Below are 19,939 nucleotides of genomic sequence, written 5' to 3' on the forward strand. Positions count from 1 at the left end.
GAGTTTGGTTACACTACACTACTCCATACGCTACACTGTGAAAAAAGCTGAGCTACAGTTACACTACTGAAAAGAAGGAAACAGTGCTTCCCTGTGAACAGCGTTTGTGAACCCTCAGCCACCAGCTGCACTTTCAGTTCACTTTAGTTGGAATAAAAATTATTATATTCAATACTTCACCACAAGCTCATAACTGTAACACCCGCAGATAGTTACAGTAAAACTTATGTGCATATCTGACTGTGTTCGTTGCAGCTAGTGTTATTCAAAGCTAGATATTAAATGAGTACTTTTCCTAACATTTGCATATGGTCTCAGTTATAATGTGACAGCCATCTGCTGCGTCCACAGCTGACAGAACAGAAGAGCAATAGTCATGATCAGAGCAAACATGACCTCGCAATATCACAAGCTCATCAAGGCACTTTGTATTTGCTTAGATTCATCCAATTAAGTGTAATTTCCATCCGTGGAATGTTTAGCCTCTCCAGCCTTGGCTTGGCTCATATCCTGAAAGGTTCAGTGTTGATGTGCTGGATTGTGACTTCTAGGATTATATTTATTTTATTATATACAGTGTATAAATTTGAAATTAGAGAACTATTTATGAAACCTTGATATAATATCAAGAAATTATTTAATTTTCATCGTTCAAAAGGAATTTCAGTTTTGGCTAAACCATGCTAGTAGAACAGTGTTTTACAAAATAACAGAGGCACTTCAACAAAAACCCTTTATTTTGTGGAAAACACACTGGAGAAAAGCAATGATTGCAGCACAAAAAAGACTACAACTTAAATTTCTGAAGGTTACAATAGTGAAAAATTTGTAGGAAGTAGGGGTGGGAGATACGGAAAAAATATCATATCACATTTTTTTTTAGAAATATCACGATTCATGATTTTTTCAAAATTCTTTGTCATTTTAGTTTTGCTATTTTGCAAGCTGTCTGAGCATTACAGCCAAACTAATGTCCCTATTATAAAGACAAAGCCTTTCAAGGTAAAAAAAAAAAGAAAGAATGGCAGATATTTAAGCCAAAGAGGGCGAAGATAAAAAAAAAAAACTTTGTTCTTATTTTTTTATAACAAAGATAAAAGAATGACAAAGATACACATTAAAACTACGCACCATAAACAAATAAAACAAACAGTGCTTTATTTTCACATACAATAGATGTATTTAGTAGGAGCATTCAAGAAACTGAATGAACAAATATAAAAATAAAACACTATATAAACGAATTACTAAAGCAACTGTAATAAATTTCTTCAGTCAAGAGCATGGAGTGATTTTTCTCCCTTGTGTTTTCTTGTTTTATTAACTTTAAATAGTTCACCGAAAAATTACAATTCTGTCAGCTGTCTGTCAATTTTTTCATTTTGTTTCATTTTTATACAGCCATTTACTCACTTTAAAAGTGGTTTTAAACCTGAATGAGTTCTTTTTTTTCTTCTGAACATAAATGCTATTTTGAGGAACATGGAAAACCAAACAGTTGCTGGTCTACAGTGACTGTTACAGTATTTTTTGGTTTGGTTACCCACATTCTTGAAAATATCTTCTTTTGTGTTCAGCACAAGAAAGAAATTACTACAGGTTTGGGACAACATGACAGTGACTAAATAATGACAGAATAAAATTTTAGGGTGATCTATCCCTGTAATGACAGTAAACTGCATGTTTAATAGGCCTACTGTCCCTTTAAGACCTGCACACATCTAATATACAGGCACGTATATGTTTTTCTCTCAACTGTTTACTTTCATTTTAGACATAACCAGCTTGAGTCTACACATAAACATTGTGTGTTTTGACCATATTAGCGCAAAAGATAACTTAGTTCAATAACCGGGTGCTGTTTGACAGGTTTTAGCGCGCAAAATGAGAAAAAAAAAATGAAATGAAACGTTTAAAAGCACATGCAAATAATGACAGAGTAACTTTACCGCTGAGTTAACTGCTGTGAATTCATGTGGCGTTGTACATTATATGACAGAGGCGCCAGAACTGCTGCTGATAGAATGTGTGCTGTAGAATGATTAGGGATGTCAACGATTAATCAATGATCGATCAATTGTCGATAAGAGATGCAATCGATTAAAGCAGTCGATGGTCGGTTAACCAGTTTTTATGTTTGTCTGTGTGCGGCTTATGCGCAAAACACATGGCTGTGAATGACGGTGACAGTACTGTATATAAATGCATCATCATTCATTCACAATGTACAAATTAAGCTTTTAATGTGATTTAAACTTTAACAGTATATTAAAGTAGAAACAACACAAAAGTTCCTCAACATGGAAACCAATAGAAATGTATTGGAAAAGTAATTTCCCCAAATAATTTTTTCATATCGTGCGGTTTGCAGGGCTGTTGGACACAGGACAGAAAGGCTATCATACAACTGGTTAATTCGTTCCTATGACTTATTAATTTGTGACAAATGTCCACGTTTCATTAATTTTGTTCCCTAAATAACCCATGATCTGAACTGATATAAGAGAACAAATTAATAAATCGAACAAATTCTTAATTCATTAAATCTTAAATTTCCCATCCCATGTTTACTACAGTAAGAGACGCAAAAACAGTGATTAAAAGTAAAAGATAATAAAATAAACCTGCAAAATTAGAGGGTTAGACTGTGAAGATTTAGTAAAAAAAAACAATGTCTAAATGTTATTGAATTTGTGGAAATTTGTGACCAATCGAAAAAAAATAATGGTCTACTCCATTACGTATCTTGAAACACGCCCTCTTTCACGTCGTCTAATTTTTAGAGAGAGACAGACAGATTTATCCGGTTCAGCGAATTTCTCTGAGCAGCAGGCCAATGTATACATTCAATTAAAACATAACCGACTGTGTTTACAAGAATACTTGCAGTATCAATTATTTTGAGATAATTTTGTGTCTATGTGTTCATTCAGAAGTTACGATACGTGAAAGATGAATCAGTTCTGTGTAAGTGCATTGTCTGAAACACTGCTCTCATCGCATGCTTTGAATGAGTTTGAAGCTTCGAACACGCGCAAATTGTTTAAAACGCTTTGATCGGCAAGATTTAGAAACAAGTGCGCTTGTACGTATTACCGAGCCAATGATCTATTATTGAACATCTCGAATGAAAAAAGACTTCAAGTTCATCTGTGAAGCACATAAAGTTGTCGTTTGAGTTTAAAAACTTTTATTTCATGCATGATTCGTATGGATCTGTTAACTGAATGCAAAGTGTGAATTCTAGGAGAATGTTTGTGTTGTGATGAGCATGTATCGCTCACTAGGAGACGGAACAGCTGCTGCACGTAGGTTTTTTTTTTATATATATATATATATATATATTAGGGGTGTAATGGTATGCAAAAATCACGGTTCGGTACGTACCTCGGTTTTAAAGTCACGGTTCAGTTCATTTTTGGTACAGTAAGGGAAAGAAATGCAAACATTAAACTGCAGGTTGTTTATTACAATACACTTTTAAAAAAAATACTTTTTAATACAATATATATAAAATAAAAATAGAATAAGAAATAAAATACTGCTGCAAAGTTCTCCACTAAATAAAATACTCTCAGTCTCAAACCAATATCATATAATAAAAAATAATTAAAAATATAAATAAATAACTATGATTACAGTGCAGCATTACCAATACCAGCATGCTGCTGCTGTAGGTGACATAGAGGGAGGCCGCCGACAGACCAGTCTCTTGTCTTCATGACAACAATATCTATACTTAATGTTGAGCATAAATATAAAGCCTACTGATAAAGGACACCGTCAACAGAATTAACGGCAAAATAGACTATGTTTGACAGGTGCAATATTTGAAAATCGATAATTATTCATTTATTTTTTAAATTACATTTATATCTGAATTTATGTCAACCTATAGACTTTCAAACATCAAAGTGTCATGAATTAATATGTATTTGTGTACAAAATGACATATAAACATACTTTCCTATTCTATTTTGCCTGGAAACGCTTCCAACATGCTTGCGTGTCGCGTGAAAAATAGGCGTCGGTTCTATTTCTAGCATGCGCGTCACACGCAGGCAGTCTGCAAGCTCTAACCTGTTAACATGGGAGCCGAATTAAAAACGGACACACCACGCAGCTGAGATGCTTGCGCCACACATCCAGTGTGTCGCCGGCCTTAGAATCAGCTGCAGTCCCTAAAAGGTAGAGTTTTGTTGTGTAAAGCAGAGGGACTGTCAAGATTAGTCTATACAGCCACTTCACTTAGTGTCTCTAAGGAAATGTGTAAAGATGTTGATACTGCATTGTTTAATTTTCTGTGGAGAAATAAAACGCATTACATTAAGAAAATCTACAGTAATGAATACATATGAATCAGGAGGATTGAACTTTCTTGATTTCTGCACTTTAAATAATACCTTTAAAATTAACTGGATCAGACATTTCACTCTAAATCCAAATTCTCTATGGAATTTTATACCTAATTTTGTTTTTTCCAAACTAGGTGGTCTTAGATTTCTCTTGATTTGCAGTTACAAAATTGATAAAATTCCTTTAAGCTTATCCTGCTTTCATAAACAAATGTTGCTGGCTTGGTCTCTATTATATAAGCATAACTTTTCTCCCCATAGGTACCTGATTTGGAATAATTACAATATTTTATATAAAAATAAATCTTTATTTTTTGAAAATTGGTTTTCAGCAGGCATAATACGAGTCAGTCAATTATTAAATCAAGAAGGCATGTTACTCACTTATTCTGAGTTTTTAGCTGTCCATGGAATTCCTGTAACACCAAAGGATTTTTCCATTGTCATGGATGCAATTCCGACAGGAGTTTTAGCATTATTCAGAGCTAATACCCAGAACAGTATTACACCCCCCTCTACCTTTGATTTATTTGATACCCATATTGGAAAACTTTGTTTTGGCCCTAGAAATATTAATGTTAACAAAACTGTTCGTTCCTTGCTTCAAGAAGATATAGTTTCTTCTCCTAACTGTATATTTTATTGGAACAGGTTAGTTAAAGGTTTAATATGGAAGGACATTTGGACCTTGCCAAACAAATACATATTGGTAAATAAAGTCAAGGAAGTATCTTTTAAAATTTTACATAGATATTACCCAGTAAATAATTTTCTTGTTAAATTTAAAAATGACATTGATTTGAATTGTTCTTTTTGTAATATGAGTACTGAAACTTTGTTTCATTTTTTTTGGCATTGCTATTATGTTAAAATATTTTGGAAAGATTTGACTAGATTTATAATTGATAACATTGACCCCACTTTTGTTTTGTGCTTAGAAAACGTTTTATTTGGTTTTACTAATACCCCTTCAAATAAAACCAAAGAGTATTACATTATAAATTTAATTTTAATTTTTGCGAAATTTAATATCCATAAATGTAAGTACAGTAAAACCAATCCTTTATTTTTGGTTCTTGAAAAAGAAATTCAAATTTATGTGAACACGATTTTTTATTCACGTAATAAGAAAGCAATTAAGACAGTTTCCATTTGCAAATCCTTCAATATATTTATGTAATGTTTAGCCCACCCCCTGGCTATATGTGTATTTTGAATGCTTATTCTTTCTTTATATTATGTTTGTGTTATATATTTTCAGATGTATTGTTGGTGCTGTAACTGTACTTTGACTGTGGTTTTTGAAGTCTAATAAAAAAAAAAAAAAAACAAAAAAAAAAAAATAGAATCAGCTGCAGGGCGGGATTTGCGCTGAACGCGGAAACTTCCGCCACTTAATATGTTCGTTTGGAAACACAAAAATGTACTTATGTTCCGCATACAAAATATTGCATTCCATCATTCGGTACACACGTGCGCCGTACCGAAAGCCCTGTACCGAAACGGTCCGGTAAGAATACACGTATATATATATTTATTAGGGGTGATAACCATGATATTCAAAGCAACAATTATAGATATCGTGTTAATTTAGTGTGTGATGATATACCGGTATTAGCAATAACCACAATATTTAAAATGAACAGTTCTCTTATGATAACACCACATGTAAATACTCCAGTGCCAGTACCTGGTTGAGCTCCCAGGAGGCAGTACTGTGCCTTAACACTGACACTGTCACACAAGAAGGAGACACAGCGCTCGCAGCTACTCAGAGGAGAGCCGTGTTCATCAAAGTTGCCATTATTATTAGTCACACTTTATTTCTTTGTTCAAATCTATTAACAGTTACACGATTAAAACTGATCTTGCTGCATTAAACTCTATAAAATGTTAAGTTGGTCGCAGTGCCATGCACTGAATGCCTCATCTGCGGTCATTCTTCAATTAGGTTCATTAGTTAACATTAGTTAATTACATTAGTTAACATATATAAATAACATTAATAATAAACAATATTTCCACAGCATTTATTAATCTTAGTTCATGTTAATTTCAGCATTTACTAATGAATTATTAAAATCGCAAGTTGTGTTTGTAAACATGAAACTCTTTGATGTGGCGAGACCGAACTGTATAAACACATGTATAAACGCATCAGTTCTGACGGCAGCGCAATCATGCCACCATATTTGTTTCTAGTTTTAACGCAAATTAAACATGAATTGACATCTCATGCCTCAAGTAATCGCACAATGCAATTTGCATGTTTGCATTCAATCTTTTTTAAATTTTAGTGTTGATTATTATAGTTAAATATAAATAGTAGTTAAATTTAAGTTTGGGCTCTGTTGTTAATTGTAACCTTATAGTAATGTAAAAGGACCCCCTATAGTTTACAGCAAAGACTGAGATAGATTTTTAGACCTATAGATTATTTTATTATTATTATTATTTTAGTTGATGAGGTAGATTTTAGGAAAATTTTAAAGAAATTTTAATTATAATTGAATTTATTTAAAGAAAGAGCCATTTGTTCAGTAAAAGGTTGTTTAATGAAATAAATAATAATAATTATGGTTAGTATATTTTCTTCCTGCAATACCAAAACCATTCCGAACCATGACGTCAAAACTGAGGTACATACCAAACCGTCATGTTTGTGTACCATTACACCCTAATATATATAAAAAATATATTAAATATATTTATAAATATTTAATCTTATATATATATATGTATGTGTGTGTGTGTGTGTGTGTGTGTGTGTGTATATATATATATATATATATATATATATATATATATTAGGGCTGCTCCGATCACGATCGGCGATCATTAATGCGCATCTTGTCAGTAAAGCCGGTTCTCTAATCAGGGGTAAATTCCATCAGGTGCGTGATTCCACATAGAGCAGCTGTTACTACACAGAGCCATTGTTAACTGAGAAAATGCGCAAATAAACGCTGAAAATGAATGTGGATTTGCGCAGCTTCTCAGTTAACAATGGCTCTGTGTAGTAACAGCTGCTCTATGTGAAATCACGCACCTGATGGATATATATATATATATATATATATATATGCAGTACAAACCAAAAGTTTGGACACACCTTCTCATTCAAAGAGTTTTCTTTATTTTCATGACTATGAAAAGTGTAGATTCACACTGAAGGCATCAAAACTATGAATTAACACATGTGGAATTATATACATAACAAAAAAGTGTGAAACAACTGAAAATATGTCATATTGTAGGTTCTTCAAAGAAGCCACCTTTTGCTTTGATTACTGCTTTGCACACTCTTGGCATTCTCTTGATGAGCTTCAAGAGGTAGTCACCTGAAATGGTTTTCACTTCACAGGTGTGCCCTGTCAGGTTTAATAAGTGTGATTTCTTGCCTTATAAATGGGGTTGGGACCATCAGTTGTGTTGTGCAGAAGTCAGGTGGATACACAGCTGATAGTCCTACTGAATAGACTGTTAGAATTTGTATTATGGCAAGAAAAAAGCAGCTAAGTACAGGAAAACGAGTGGCCATCATTACTTTAAGAAATGAAGGTCAGTCAGTCCGAAAAATTGGGAAAACTTTGAAAGTGTCCCCAAGTGCAGTCACAAAAACCATCAAGCGCTACAAAGAAACTGGCTCACATGCGGACCGCCCCAGGAAAGGAAGACCAAGAGTCACCTCTGCTGCGGAGGATAAGTTCATCCGAGTCACCAGCCTCAGAAATCACAGGTTAACCGCAGCTCAGATTAGAGACCAGGTCAATGGCACACTGAGTTCTAGCAGCAGACACATCTCTAGAACAACTGTTAAGAGGAGACTGTGTGAATTAGGCCTTCATGGTAGAATATCTGCTAGGAAACCACTGCTAAAGAAAGGCATCAAGCAGAAGAGACTTGTTTGGGCTAAAGAACACAAGAAATGGACATTAGACCAGTGGAAATCTGTGCTTTGGTCTGATGAGTCCAAATTTGAGATCTTTGGTTCCAACCACCGTGTCTTTGTGCGACGCAGAAAAGGTGAACGGATGGACTCTACATGCCTGGTTCCCACCGTGAAGCATGGAGGAGGAGGTGTGATGGTGTGGGGGTGCTTTGCTGGTGACACTGTTGGGGATTTATTCAAAATTGAAGGCATACTGAACCAGCATGGCTACCACAGCATCCTCCAGCGGCATGCTATTCCATCCGGTTTGCGTTTAGTTGGACCATTTATTTTTCAACAGGACAATGACCCCAAACACACCTCCAGGCTGTGTAAGGGCTATTTGACCAAGAAGGAGAGTGATGGGGTGCTGTGCCAGATGACCTGGCCTCCACAGTCACCGGACCTGAACCCAATCGAGATGGTTTAGGGGTGAGCTGGACCGCAGACAGAAGGCAAAAGGGCCAACAAGTGCTAAGCATCTCGGGGAACTCCTTCAAGACTGTTGGAAGACCATTTCAGGTGACTACCTCTTGAAGCTCATCAAGAGAATGCCAAGAGTGTGCAAAGCAGTAATCAAAGCAAAATGTGGCTACTTTGAAGAACCTAGAATAGGACATATTTTCAGTTGTTTCACACTTTTTTGTTAAGTATATAATTCCACATGTGTTAATTCATAGTTTTGATGCCTTCAGTGTGAATCTACAATTTTCATAGTCATGAAAATAAAGAAAACTATTTGAATGAGAAGGTGTGTCCAAACTTTTGGTCTGTACTGTGTATATATATGTGTATATATATTTACATAAGATTCAATATTTGTAAAACATTTATAAGATGTATAAGATTGAAATATATATATTACGGGATTATATAAGATTCGAATATAAATTAAAATGGGCAATAGCGTTAATTTCATTTTCGTTAAGACGTGACGAAGATGAGATGATAATAAGGTCAATAAACTATAATTAAGACTATATAAATATCAAATGATCTTCATAAAAAACATAAGCATATGTGAGGATTTTGGCATTTAATTTTGCAGACTGAAGTCCTTTCGGATAAACTCAGGGTGTCAAGTAGCAGAAGAGGGCAGACGAGAGATGTCTAGCTGATAGATGACAAAAGCCTGAAACAGTAGCTGGGTGGAGTACAGTTAGAGAAGGCCCTCTTTTTATTAGTGTATGAAGAAACATTAATGGTTAGCTACCACAGTGTCATCAATGAAGAACAGTGTAAGGAAACTGGGTAAGGAAATACTCCGTGTGTCAACCAAAATTGTCTGGATAAAGTCAGACTTGCTGACTTACAGACTTACACTTTCTTGGTCATATCTAGGAGTCAATTCTCCTGCAAAAAAAAAAAATAATTCCAAATATTCTAAAATGTTAAACAAACCTTATAGTACTACATTTTTACACTATATATTGGTCAATTGATGCTAACTTCTTCATCTAGATTTTTTCTACTAGTTTAACTACTTTTTTGCAGTTTACTAGTTTATCATTAATCATGAAACCCACTGACTAGCAAACAGTCAGTTTTAGTGTATAGCATAGTGTCGTTTTGTGCACGACTAAAGACTGTTTGGCAATAAAGTTTTTAAAAAATGTAAAGTTCCAACTACGTGGATATTTTAATGAACAAAATGTAATAAAATAAAATGAAATCTCATAAAATAAAATAAAAACCTTCTAAAATCTCAAAACAAATAAAATAAAATAAAATAAAATAGTGTTTATTAAAGAGTCCTATCTCTGAGCATTCAATATAACAAGAAAACTTTGATCTTCTACACTCTTAAAAATGGTGCTTAAAAGGTTCTTCACAGCAATGCCATAGAAGAACCATTTTTGGTTCCACAAAGAACCATTCAATCAAAGGTACTTTAAAGAGCCATCTAGTTCTTACCTTTTTATAATCTGAAGAACCTTCTTTCGCCACATAGAACCTTTTGTAAAACAGAAAGGTTCTTCAGATTCTTTATGGAACCATTTAGAAAAAAAAGTTCCTCTATAGCATCATAAAGCATTTAAAAAAAAAAAAAGGAGTTTGTAGCATTATCCAACATTAAAAGCTACATATTCTCGACTCTTCCATTACATTTTGGAGGATAAAGTACACATGCAACCAATTATGCAGCTACCAAAGGTGTCTGACTCTTAGCTTTATCCATCAGTCACTATAAAAACACAACAACTGTCCATCAAAGTCAGTCACGCTGAAGCCACAGTAATGAACAATTCTGCTTCCCATCCATCTGGGTTTAATGAAGCTGAAAAAAATATACATACAGGCACACATGGATATGCTAAGATACACACAATGAACTCCAGAACAAATGCCAACACACACAGCCATACAAAACAAGCTGACAAAGACCCATCCATCTGCCACATTCACTTATCCTCATGAACAACCAGAGTCAGAGTGACTGATCCGCTGCTTGGAGTATCACAGAGCTGCTTCTATAAAGCAAAATAACACTAAGTCTTCAGCAAAAACATTTGGTTACGTGCCATAGTTAATGAATAGACAAAAACAAAGCACCAGCTATATAAATAACCACCAGTTGGCTGACACACTCAGCATCATACGTTGACACATGGTGTGCTACCAGCTCTGAACAAGAGGGGTAAAGAGAGAAGAAGGTCGATTTTCAATTTAGTTTTGCATCACAGGAATGTTATTTTAAACTGTAATGATATTTCAATTTTTTTTTACTGTATTTCTGATGAAAAAAAAAGCAGCCTTAATAAAAACATTTTAAATTAAAACAACAGGCTACTACATAAATTGACCATCATATGGACCACAATCATGAATCGTTATGTTGCTTTTTTTTCTTTTCTTTTTTTTCTTTTTGTCATTCTGCAAGCTTAATAACCCTATTCACTTTCATAGAAAAAGAACAGCTAGAACATACAACATGAAGGGGAGTAAATGATACATTTTCATTCTTGGATGAACTAGTTCTTAGGCATGAAGCAAAAACAAAAAACAATTTAGTGTAAGAGAAAGGAGGAAAAATGTCAAACTAAATTACAACTGTTTTTGATACAAGAAGCCATGACTAATGTTCAGAATGGACTTCAGGAGGGAAAAAATAACACTGAAGTGCAGAATATTTGATCACTCTCTCCAATTCCTCAAAAGACAAATATGAAGAAAGCCTCAGTTTCCACTCTGAGATGGAGGACATCATGGCTACTAGTAAGACAGACTTGGAGAAAGAATCACTGACTTGAAGCCAAATGCCAGGTTTAGGCTATTGCAATCATGAGGAATATAAATGGTCCTCAAAATTGCAAGGATTGCAAATAAAAAAAAAGGTTCTACACTATGTGCCTTCAAACACCTCAGTTGGACTTAAATGGTAATACAGCAGTGTGAAGCGTGTTAAAACATCAACAACGTCACAGAAACAAATCCCTCAGAATGGGCAAATACTGCAGATATTAAACAGCCAGAACTGAGCAGCGATTACACAGCCTTACAGGCAAAGGATTTCACAGGCAAAGCCTCAAACAGCTGGCAATGGCAGTTGACACACGTTTCAAATCCTATTTGCATGCTTGTGTTTTAGCTAATACGATTTCAGAAACAATCACTGGCTGCATATTTAGTCCTTCTGTGTTAAATCAACCTTATTTCAGAAACTGCAGACTTCAGGAAAAGGCCATTTTGGGACTCTGCAATCGTTAGAGAAAACAAGCTACATTTCTATAGTTTCTTCAGACTTTCCTTTTTAAATACAACAAGCATCACATGTAGCCGAAGGCCTCTGAATCAAATATGAGACATTTGTGGTGATTATATGATATTGTTCATGTTATAATTGCTATAACATCATATTTAAAGCACATGCATAAAGCACATAAAAAAGTTACAGTACATAACTCTGTATGTTTATCCATATATATATATAATTTAATATATATAATTTATATATATATATATATATATATATATATATATATATATATATATATATATATATATATATAACTTAATATTATTATGACAGGCTCTCTCAGCAACACTCACAACATAATCACATTTTAAAGACAAAAGATGCAGGCCTATAATCTGGACTTCAGAAATCAGTAATCAGCTCTAAAATCCTGATCTGAGCATCTCTAGCTTTTGCATCTTGACTGAGACCTTAGGTGAGAAGATAATGTGCTAAACATACACACCAACTGGTAAAAGAGTCAGACAACATGTCATGCTACAACGTGACAGCCTGTCACAATATACGAGCAGAAGGGACCCAGAGGTTCCTCTCAGCGTGCCTAAAGCTCAGTTTCCACACAGCAGCTCAAAGGACAAGGTTAATCAACATCTGACAGGTTTCACCTTTAAGGAGAGAATCAGTCTTCTTTCCAGTACACAAAGGGTAAAGTCACAGCTCAGTCTTGCTCCTGAAGAGCTCCTTAACTATCAATTTTAGCTCCAGATCCATCAACCACATCTGACCCAGCTAATCAAGGTATTCAATTTCACCAAAAAATGACAGACAGGTGTGTTATACCTGGAAGTAAACTTCATGAGCTTTCTCTCAACAGGCAAATGCATCACATTTTATTGCATCAGCTACACTATCTTTGGATTTTCTATTTGCCAAAATTAGGCGAGACATCATCCATTAGAGTGAAAACCCAAATATACAACAGCAACTTTATATAGCACCATTTAAAAGTGTTACACAGGCAATGTATGCTGGGATTCCCATGCGGTCTCCTATTTGAAAATTACCTTGCTTGGTTTCAAAGAAAAAAACACGACCCAGGCTTATTGGAAAAACGTGCCAGTGGCGACATTTCTGCAAAATCATATTATGTTGCTTGTTGCGACACTTTCAAAATGAAATGTCTATGGAGTTACACTAAAAGCATATTCAGATTTAACCGAAACAGATGAATACGAATCTGGAAGTGTTTTATTGTGTTGGATGTTGTATGTTGAAAATGTTCTGAACTAAATTAAATGTCCAGTGATTGTAGCATTTACACTAAAACCTAACCCGATAGTGTTAAGAAAAGAAAAATGAAATAACAGATATCTCTCTACGGTCACACAACAGGAAAATACCATAACAACACTGATCAAGAAGATACCACACAAAAAATTTAGCACATCTTCAACGGAAATCTCGAAATCATTTCCGGATAACACCTCCAGAGAGACATAAATGTAGCCTTACCTCGAAATTTCTTAGGAGGGTTGTTTAGGTCCCCAGATTCTGGTTGCACCACGCAACGGTCGTCCACCAGCCTGCACAGATGAGAGACATGAGTCACAGAACTTCTCTGGAGGCAGCATACTGAGTACTTCTATTTTTATACAGCTATTTTTCACTTTTTCTGCACTGATTGTGAGGAAAAGAAACTTCAGAGTTCAAAGTACTATAATGCATTTCGTAGCTGACAGGATGATAAAAACAGATACAATATTATATGCAACCGAAAATGAAATTTTTGTAGGGGTCATCTATTGCATACATTTACACGTTGAACAAATTCAATTTTAAACCATACACACATTTATAATTTACAACTTTTCTTAACTGGAAAAAGGACAAATTCTTAAGGGCCGTTAAATAATAAATAAATATTCTAAATATCATCTGGTGAAATATATACAATTAAATAAAATGTATAAAATAATGAATAAAAAAAAAGAAATTACCATGCACATTTTAATCCTACTTTAGAATTAATTTGTGTAGCAGACACCTGCTCAAAAAATAATAAAATAATTAAATGCACATTCTTTGCTCAAGGTAAATGAGTCAGGAATATTATTATTATTATTATTTTTTATGCTTGAATTAAGTTTTTCTTACATGTGAAGTATTACAGTATTAGCGTACAGAAAGAGAAGCAATAAGCAAATCAAGAGGCCTTTGTGTTTCCTGAAAGGTTTATCTGCTTGAATGTATGAGCCATGGTTTTATCTTGTCCGCTCATTATGAGCAAATGTCAATTTATACTGATCAAATCATTCAGTGATAATGTCATGCCACCAGAATTTGCCTTTCATTATACTTGCTCTATATCTCTAAAATCCAGAGTGAGTCAAGGGCAGTCTAACTCTTATTTCATAAAGCAGTTAAACACACTTCTGTTTAGTTCTGAAAAACTGTGACGGACACATTCTATAACCAAAGTGAGTCAGTTATGGCTGTACGAACAAATCCACAGCTGACATATAAGTTCAAGGTATTTTCTTGCTGTCATTCAATAATGTTCTCTCAAGTCTCAAGTAAAAAAAAAATGACAGAGAATAGGGATATAATGTTGTCAGAAAGCAATACAACTCTTGTTTGGGTTTGAATGGATAAGGGAACATGAAAAGAAGGAACCAGATATCTTTGGGCCACATATGTGAGTGCTTGAAAGATTGGGAATGTTCAAAAGTGTCAAGCAAGATTGCTTCAATTTATCTGTAGTCATATGGTCAATATTTTAAAGTTAAAATCCGATAAATCTCTGACAGCCACTCTAAGCGTCTGGTCATGCCCTTGTACTGTATATGATTGGCATATACTGTACAGTACAAAACCTACCAAGCTGCAAGCCTGAACTCCAATTTTTGGGCATCATACATACATTAAAAAGTACAATATAAACTGAAACAGTTTTGCTGGGCATCAAAAATACATTCAAATAGACCCAATTTAATCTGTTGTAGTAAAATGTAGTAATTTTTAAAGGGTAAGAATTAAAAGTCTACAGTCTACAGCCTACAGTGCACTGCATTTAGTCATCATGACGTAGACTATAGAATATCCAAGACATGTCACTCATATAGTTTTGAATGGGGAAAAATGCAACATTAAATATGGCTGCTCAATCACAGGAAGCCACGCCTTCTGAATGAAAGAGCCAATCGCTAATCGGTAAAGTCAGCGTGTCACTGCAGCTGCCGTTAGAAATCCCGGTTGCTATAGAAACTGTCCGCGCTCAGACCAAGCGTGCCGCACAAGCCCTGAAAAGTGAAGCCAAAATGTCTCGATCGCCCCCTGGTGAGTGGTCCTAGTATAGGTCATAAACCCCGCCTCCCCATGTTATTCAATGGGACGTGAGACCAACTAAACAATTAAATTACCCTTCAAATATCTTTTTTCCGAAGCTGTTTTTTGTCATTTACTGTAGTTTGTATCACGCTAATGTAAATTCAAGTGTTCGTTTTTAAAATAAGTTGAGATTAAGTTGTTTTTTAGATAGTTATTTAATACTCTAAAAACGGTGGTGTGACGTCGTGATTGACAGCTGTGATTGACAGCTCTCTGAGCCGAGAATATTGCTTCTGTATGAAAAAGCAACTAAACAATTAAATTACCCTTCAAATATCTTTTTTCCGAAGCTGTTTTTTGTCATTTACTGTAGTTTGTATCACGCTAATGTAAATTCAAGTGTTCGTTTTTAAAATAAATTGAGATTAAGTTGTTTTTTAGATAGTTATTTAATGCTCTAAAAACGGTGGTGTGACGTCGTGATTGACAGCTGTGATTGACAGCTCTCTGAGCCGAGAATATTGCTTCTGTATGAAAAAGCAGAAGTGAGTTGCATTAATAAACTAGTTGCTAACATATTGCATGCATGTTAACAATAAATTATTTTAATTAACAATAAATTATTTTAATGTTCTACTGCGCAGAACTGGTCCCTAGATCGCTATCTGCGCAGGCGCAAGTCCAAGATGTCAGCGCCATATCGGGACACTGGCGGCTTCAGTTTTGACCAATGGAAGAGAGCGAAGGCGAGTCGTCCATCTTTTTTTACAGTCTATGGCTCAGACGTGCTCTTAAGACAGCGCATGCGCAGTGGCTGATCCAGCCTGAATAATACTCTTTTTATAATGCTATATGAGCAAAAGTAATAACATTTATGACACAATTTTTGTCAGATTTCTTTGGTGATTTCAAATATAAAATTTAATCCTAAACTTAATGAACAGTTTTGGAGAATTTGATGTTTCCCCAATCAGAGAGATAGGAGCTGCACTTGGGTGCCCGAGAGGCGTTTCAAAGATGGACGGTTGATTTCTATTTAACATAGTACCATAATTTAATACTATTCAGCAAGGATGCATTAAATTGACATTAAGTGAAAGACATTTATAATGTTGGAAAATATTTTAAATGATTTCAAATAAATCCTTTAGACTTACAAATAATGAAAAATATTAAGCAGCTCAGATGTTTTCAACACTGATAAAAATAAGAAATGTTTTTCAGGCAGCAAATCAGCATCTTAGAATAAAAAATAATAATGTGAAACTGGATTAATTATGCTGATAATTCAGCTTTGCATCACAGGAATAAATTGCATTTCAACATATATTAAAATAGAAAGCAGTTAGTTCCATTTTTAATAATAATTCAGAATATGCTTGTTTTTAATTAAAAACATTTAAACTGGTAATGAAAGGAAGCTACACAGTATTGCGGATTACCACAGGTGTGTCTGAACGTCCAACTTTAACCTACTCAAATTATTTGTCTGTTTACAACTGGCCTACAAATGCTGTCTATGTAGGCAACTCAGTAGGGTTTTAAGCACAGTTTTACAAATGAACCAGTCTGAATGTAATTTGCATCCAGTTTTCATCTATTCACCATAAATGTAACTTGGCAAGTGAATTTCACAAATTCCAGTGGATAATGTACAGGTGGTTTTGGTCTTTAGTCCATTTGCAGCAGGACTGCCAGTTCTCATCACACTGGTGTTGTGTCCTTTCTGGTTTCCATGTGCCCAGCTGTAGGCCAGGTGGCTCATTATCCCATCCGTGCTAAGGTCGCTCTGTGGCACTGAGACAAGCACTACACGCTACATACACCAGTGCAGCTAAATATATCTGTGGCTCATGAGGATGTGCACACAGTAGCAGGGCAGAGAAAGTGATTACAAGAATGCACAACAACTGAACAACAGCATCTTGACAAATGAGATCTGTCAACGTTCTGTTCTTCAAACCCATTCGCTTGCTTTTGTTGCCATGGATGGGTGACGTGGGGTAGCCGTGTGTGTGTGTGTGTGTGGGTTCACATCACACAGACTGGCAAAGGGGGCTGATTGCCAGGAGGTGGCAGGGTATGATTAAGCGAAGACAGAACAATCTCATTTCCAGGGGAAGGACGTGAGGAGGGCAGCGTTGAGACTTTCTGTCAATGCAGAATCAGAATACTTAAATGTAAACGGAGGAGACCACACCTCCTGTCATTCTAAACAACATTTTGTCCCTTATTAATATTACTATCTCAAATCTATGTAACTGTTGGGTTGCATACAAGTAATTGTTCCAGTGGGGGAGATATAATGCTATATAGAAATATAAAAATTTCATTACATTTACCAAAATTTAGCCGGTAAAATTACATCATTTTAATAGGAGTCTGTATGAACTGTGTTTTGAGCAAGGACAAAAAAGGTTCTACATGCAGATGGAGAAGTTTGTTATGAGCACTCAGTTTGTTGACCAATAGAAAACTGCATGGTTTGAAAGGGACTTCTGTGTGAGCTGTCACCAAAACTACTGTTATATGGACTTTTTTGGTCTGCAAACTTTTGTTGAAATTTCAGTAACGTGACAAGCAGCTTTCTATTGGTCAACACAGGGAGTGCACATCTCCAAGTTCTCCAAGTCTACTACAGTATATGGAGAAAAATCCTCAAAAACCTTCATTTATTTTCGACTGAAGAAAGAAAGACATGAACATCTTTAATGATGTGAATAAAATATCAGGAATTCTTTATTCTGGAATTGAACTAATCCTTTAACTTTCAAAGTTTACATAAAATTTGACATTTACATTTACCAAAATTTTGAGATAAAACCCAAAACTTTCCCCATACAAATTTCGCTCATGTTCAAGCTGATCATACATTTTTGTATAATCTATTTTTCTAATGTGCATTTATCTATCTATCTATCTATCTATCTATCTATCTATCTATCTATCTATCTATCTATCTATCTATCTATCTATCTCTATAATTTAATTAAAATATCATGACTGGATTGTCCATCATGTCAGCTTTTAAGAAGGAGAAAACGCTTCTGATTTTTAAGAACCAGAACAGAGACTTTTGACTTGGACTGGAGAGTAACCACCTTGCAATGCTCTAGTAACCGATAAATGTCATCATATCCCACTGAACACGCATCAGAAATCCACACTGTAATACATTCTGCACAAAACATTACATTTCTCAGTTCCTTCTCATTTCTGAGCGTTGTACATTCATTTTCTTCTTCCTCTTGTGCTCCTGCATTTTCATCAAGTTCCTCTTATGTACAAAACTGATGTCCACACACCGGGTGATGACATGTGGATGGTTATCTTACCCTAAAGTGCTGATAAATCCATTGGTGGATCCCTCAGCATACAAGGAGCAGATGTCCCCGATGTGGAGGAAACTGGACATTTTGTCTGACATTTTGCTCCACTTTGCTGTGTGCCTACAAACAAGATAACAAAAAGATTAAGGAGCAATAAAATCAGCATAAAACCTATATGTCCTTTATTCTTCTTATTTAGACATTATATGTAGGTTACCATCAGATGTGGAGATAGCGAGACTATAATAGCGGGAGGACCATGGGGATGGATTCGAGAAAATGAGACTTTGCCATTTTGAGATTGGCCTAGTTTTTGACAGGAATTCAAGGTCTTTCAGCTGTATGGGTCGATAATGAGAAATGCTCTAGAAAATACAGCTGTACTACATGCTGAAAAGATACTTACCTATATACTCATTTTGTAGATTTTTTTAAATGTATCATTTATGCCTTTCTAAAGGGCTGCAACACCTTGGTTAAACTAAAATAGCTGTAAAATCACAGTATCGATCAAGGACAAGTAGACGTGACATCTAACCTGTGGAGGGTCTCAACAAGGACGGTTCAGGGCCAGCATGAGATTTCAGGACAAATGACAAATGTCCTATATGACCTGTACTGTTACCACAACCTTTTATGTTTCTTGAACATATGTTTTGTGAAATGCAACTTAAAAATTTGGTTTTCTATGTGTTGTTATTGTTTCATGCATTGAATAGTGATTCATTCATTGCTAAATAAAATATTATACATTTTAATGATGCACTGATTATAATACTAAACTATGCTATAAGAAATAAAGCATCAACTATAACAAAGCATCTAATAGAATTGATTGAAAATGACAGAGGGGAAACACCATTTTTTTGTTTTTTGTTTTTTCCTGGCAGAAATGCTTTTATGAATTTATTATAATTTCATTTATGATTATAATTAATATTTCGTATTTTTAATGCATATAATTAAAGAATATATATTTTAGTACATTACAATTTTTTTTACCAAAAAATGTATTTATCAAAATAAAGATAATAAAATTGTAATATAAATTAGAAATAGTAACAGTAAAGTTACACGTGCAATTAAATTATAAAAAATATATGTACATAACAAATGCACTAATAATGAGCAATATGCACTCAGATCCTTTCATATGTATTAATTTGCAGCTAATCCACTGAACAGCTCTTCTGTGATCGAATCAATGCTACAGTCGGCTGGAGATGAAGCTTACAGTTCAATCAAGACAGACGACACCAGAGAACATCAATAAGAAACAGACTGCACACATGCTTAATAT

General features: G+C 34.8%; 1 protein-coding gene across 15 annotated transcripts in view; it reads right to left on the minus strand.

Moving 5' to 3' along the window:
• Window positions 1–18,744, minus strand: part of LOC132126567 (inositol 1,4,5-trisphosphate receptor type 1) — a 136,477-nt gene extending 117,733 nt beyond the window's left edge. For all 15 annotated transcript variants that reach the window (XM_059537901.1, XM_059537900.1, XM_059537895.1 and 12 more), the window contains exons 1-2: window positions 18,646–18,744; window positions 13,496–13,566 (exon numbers count right to left, since the gene is read on the minus strand). In XM_059537901.1, coding sequence (XP_059393884.1) covers window positions 13,496–13,566; window positions 18,646–18,737 — 163 coding nt within the window. In that variant the 5' untranslated portion in view covers window positions 18,738–18,744. The remainder of the gene's footprint in view (window positions 1–13,495; window positions 13,567–18,645) is intronic.
• Between the last annotated feature and the right edge of the window lie 1,195 nt (window positions 18,745–19,939).

The sequence above is a fragment of the Carassius carassius genome, chromosome 44 (assembly GCF_963082965.1).
Source record: "Carassius carassius chromosome 44, fCarCar2.1, whole genome shotgun sequence".
NCBI lineage: Eukaryota > Metazoa > Chordata > Actinopteri > Cypriniformes > Cyprinidae > Carassius > Carassius carassius.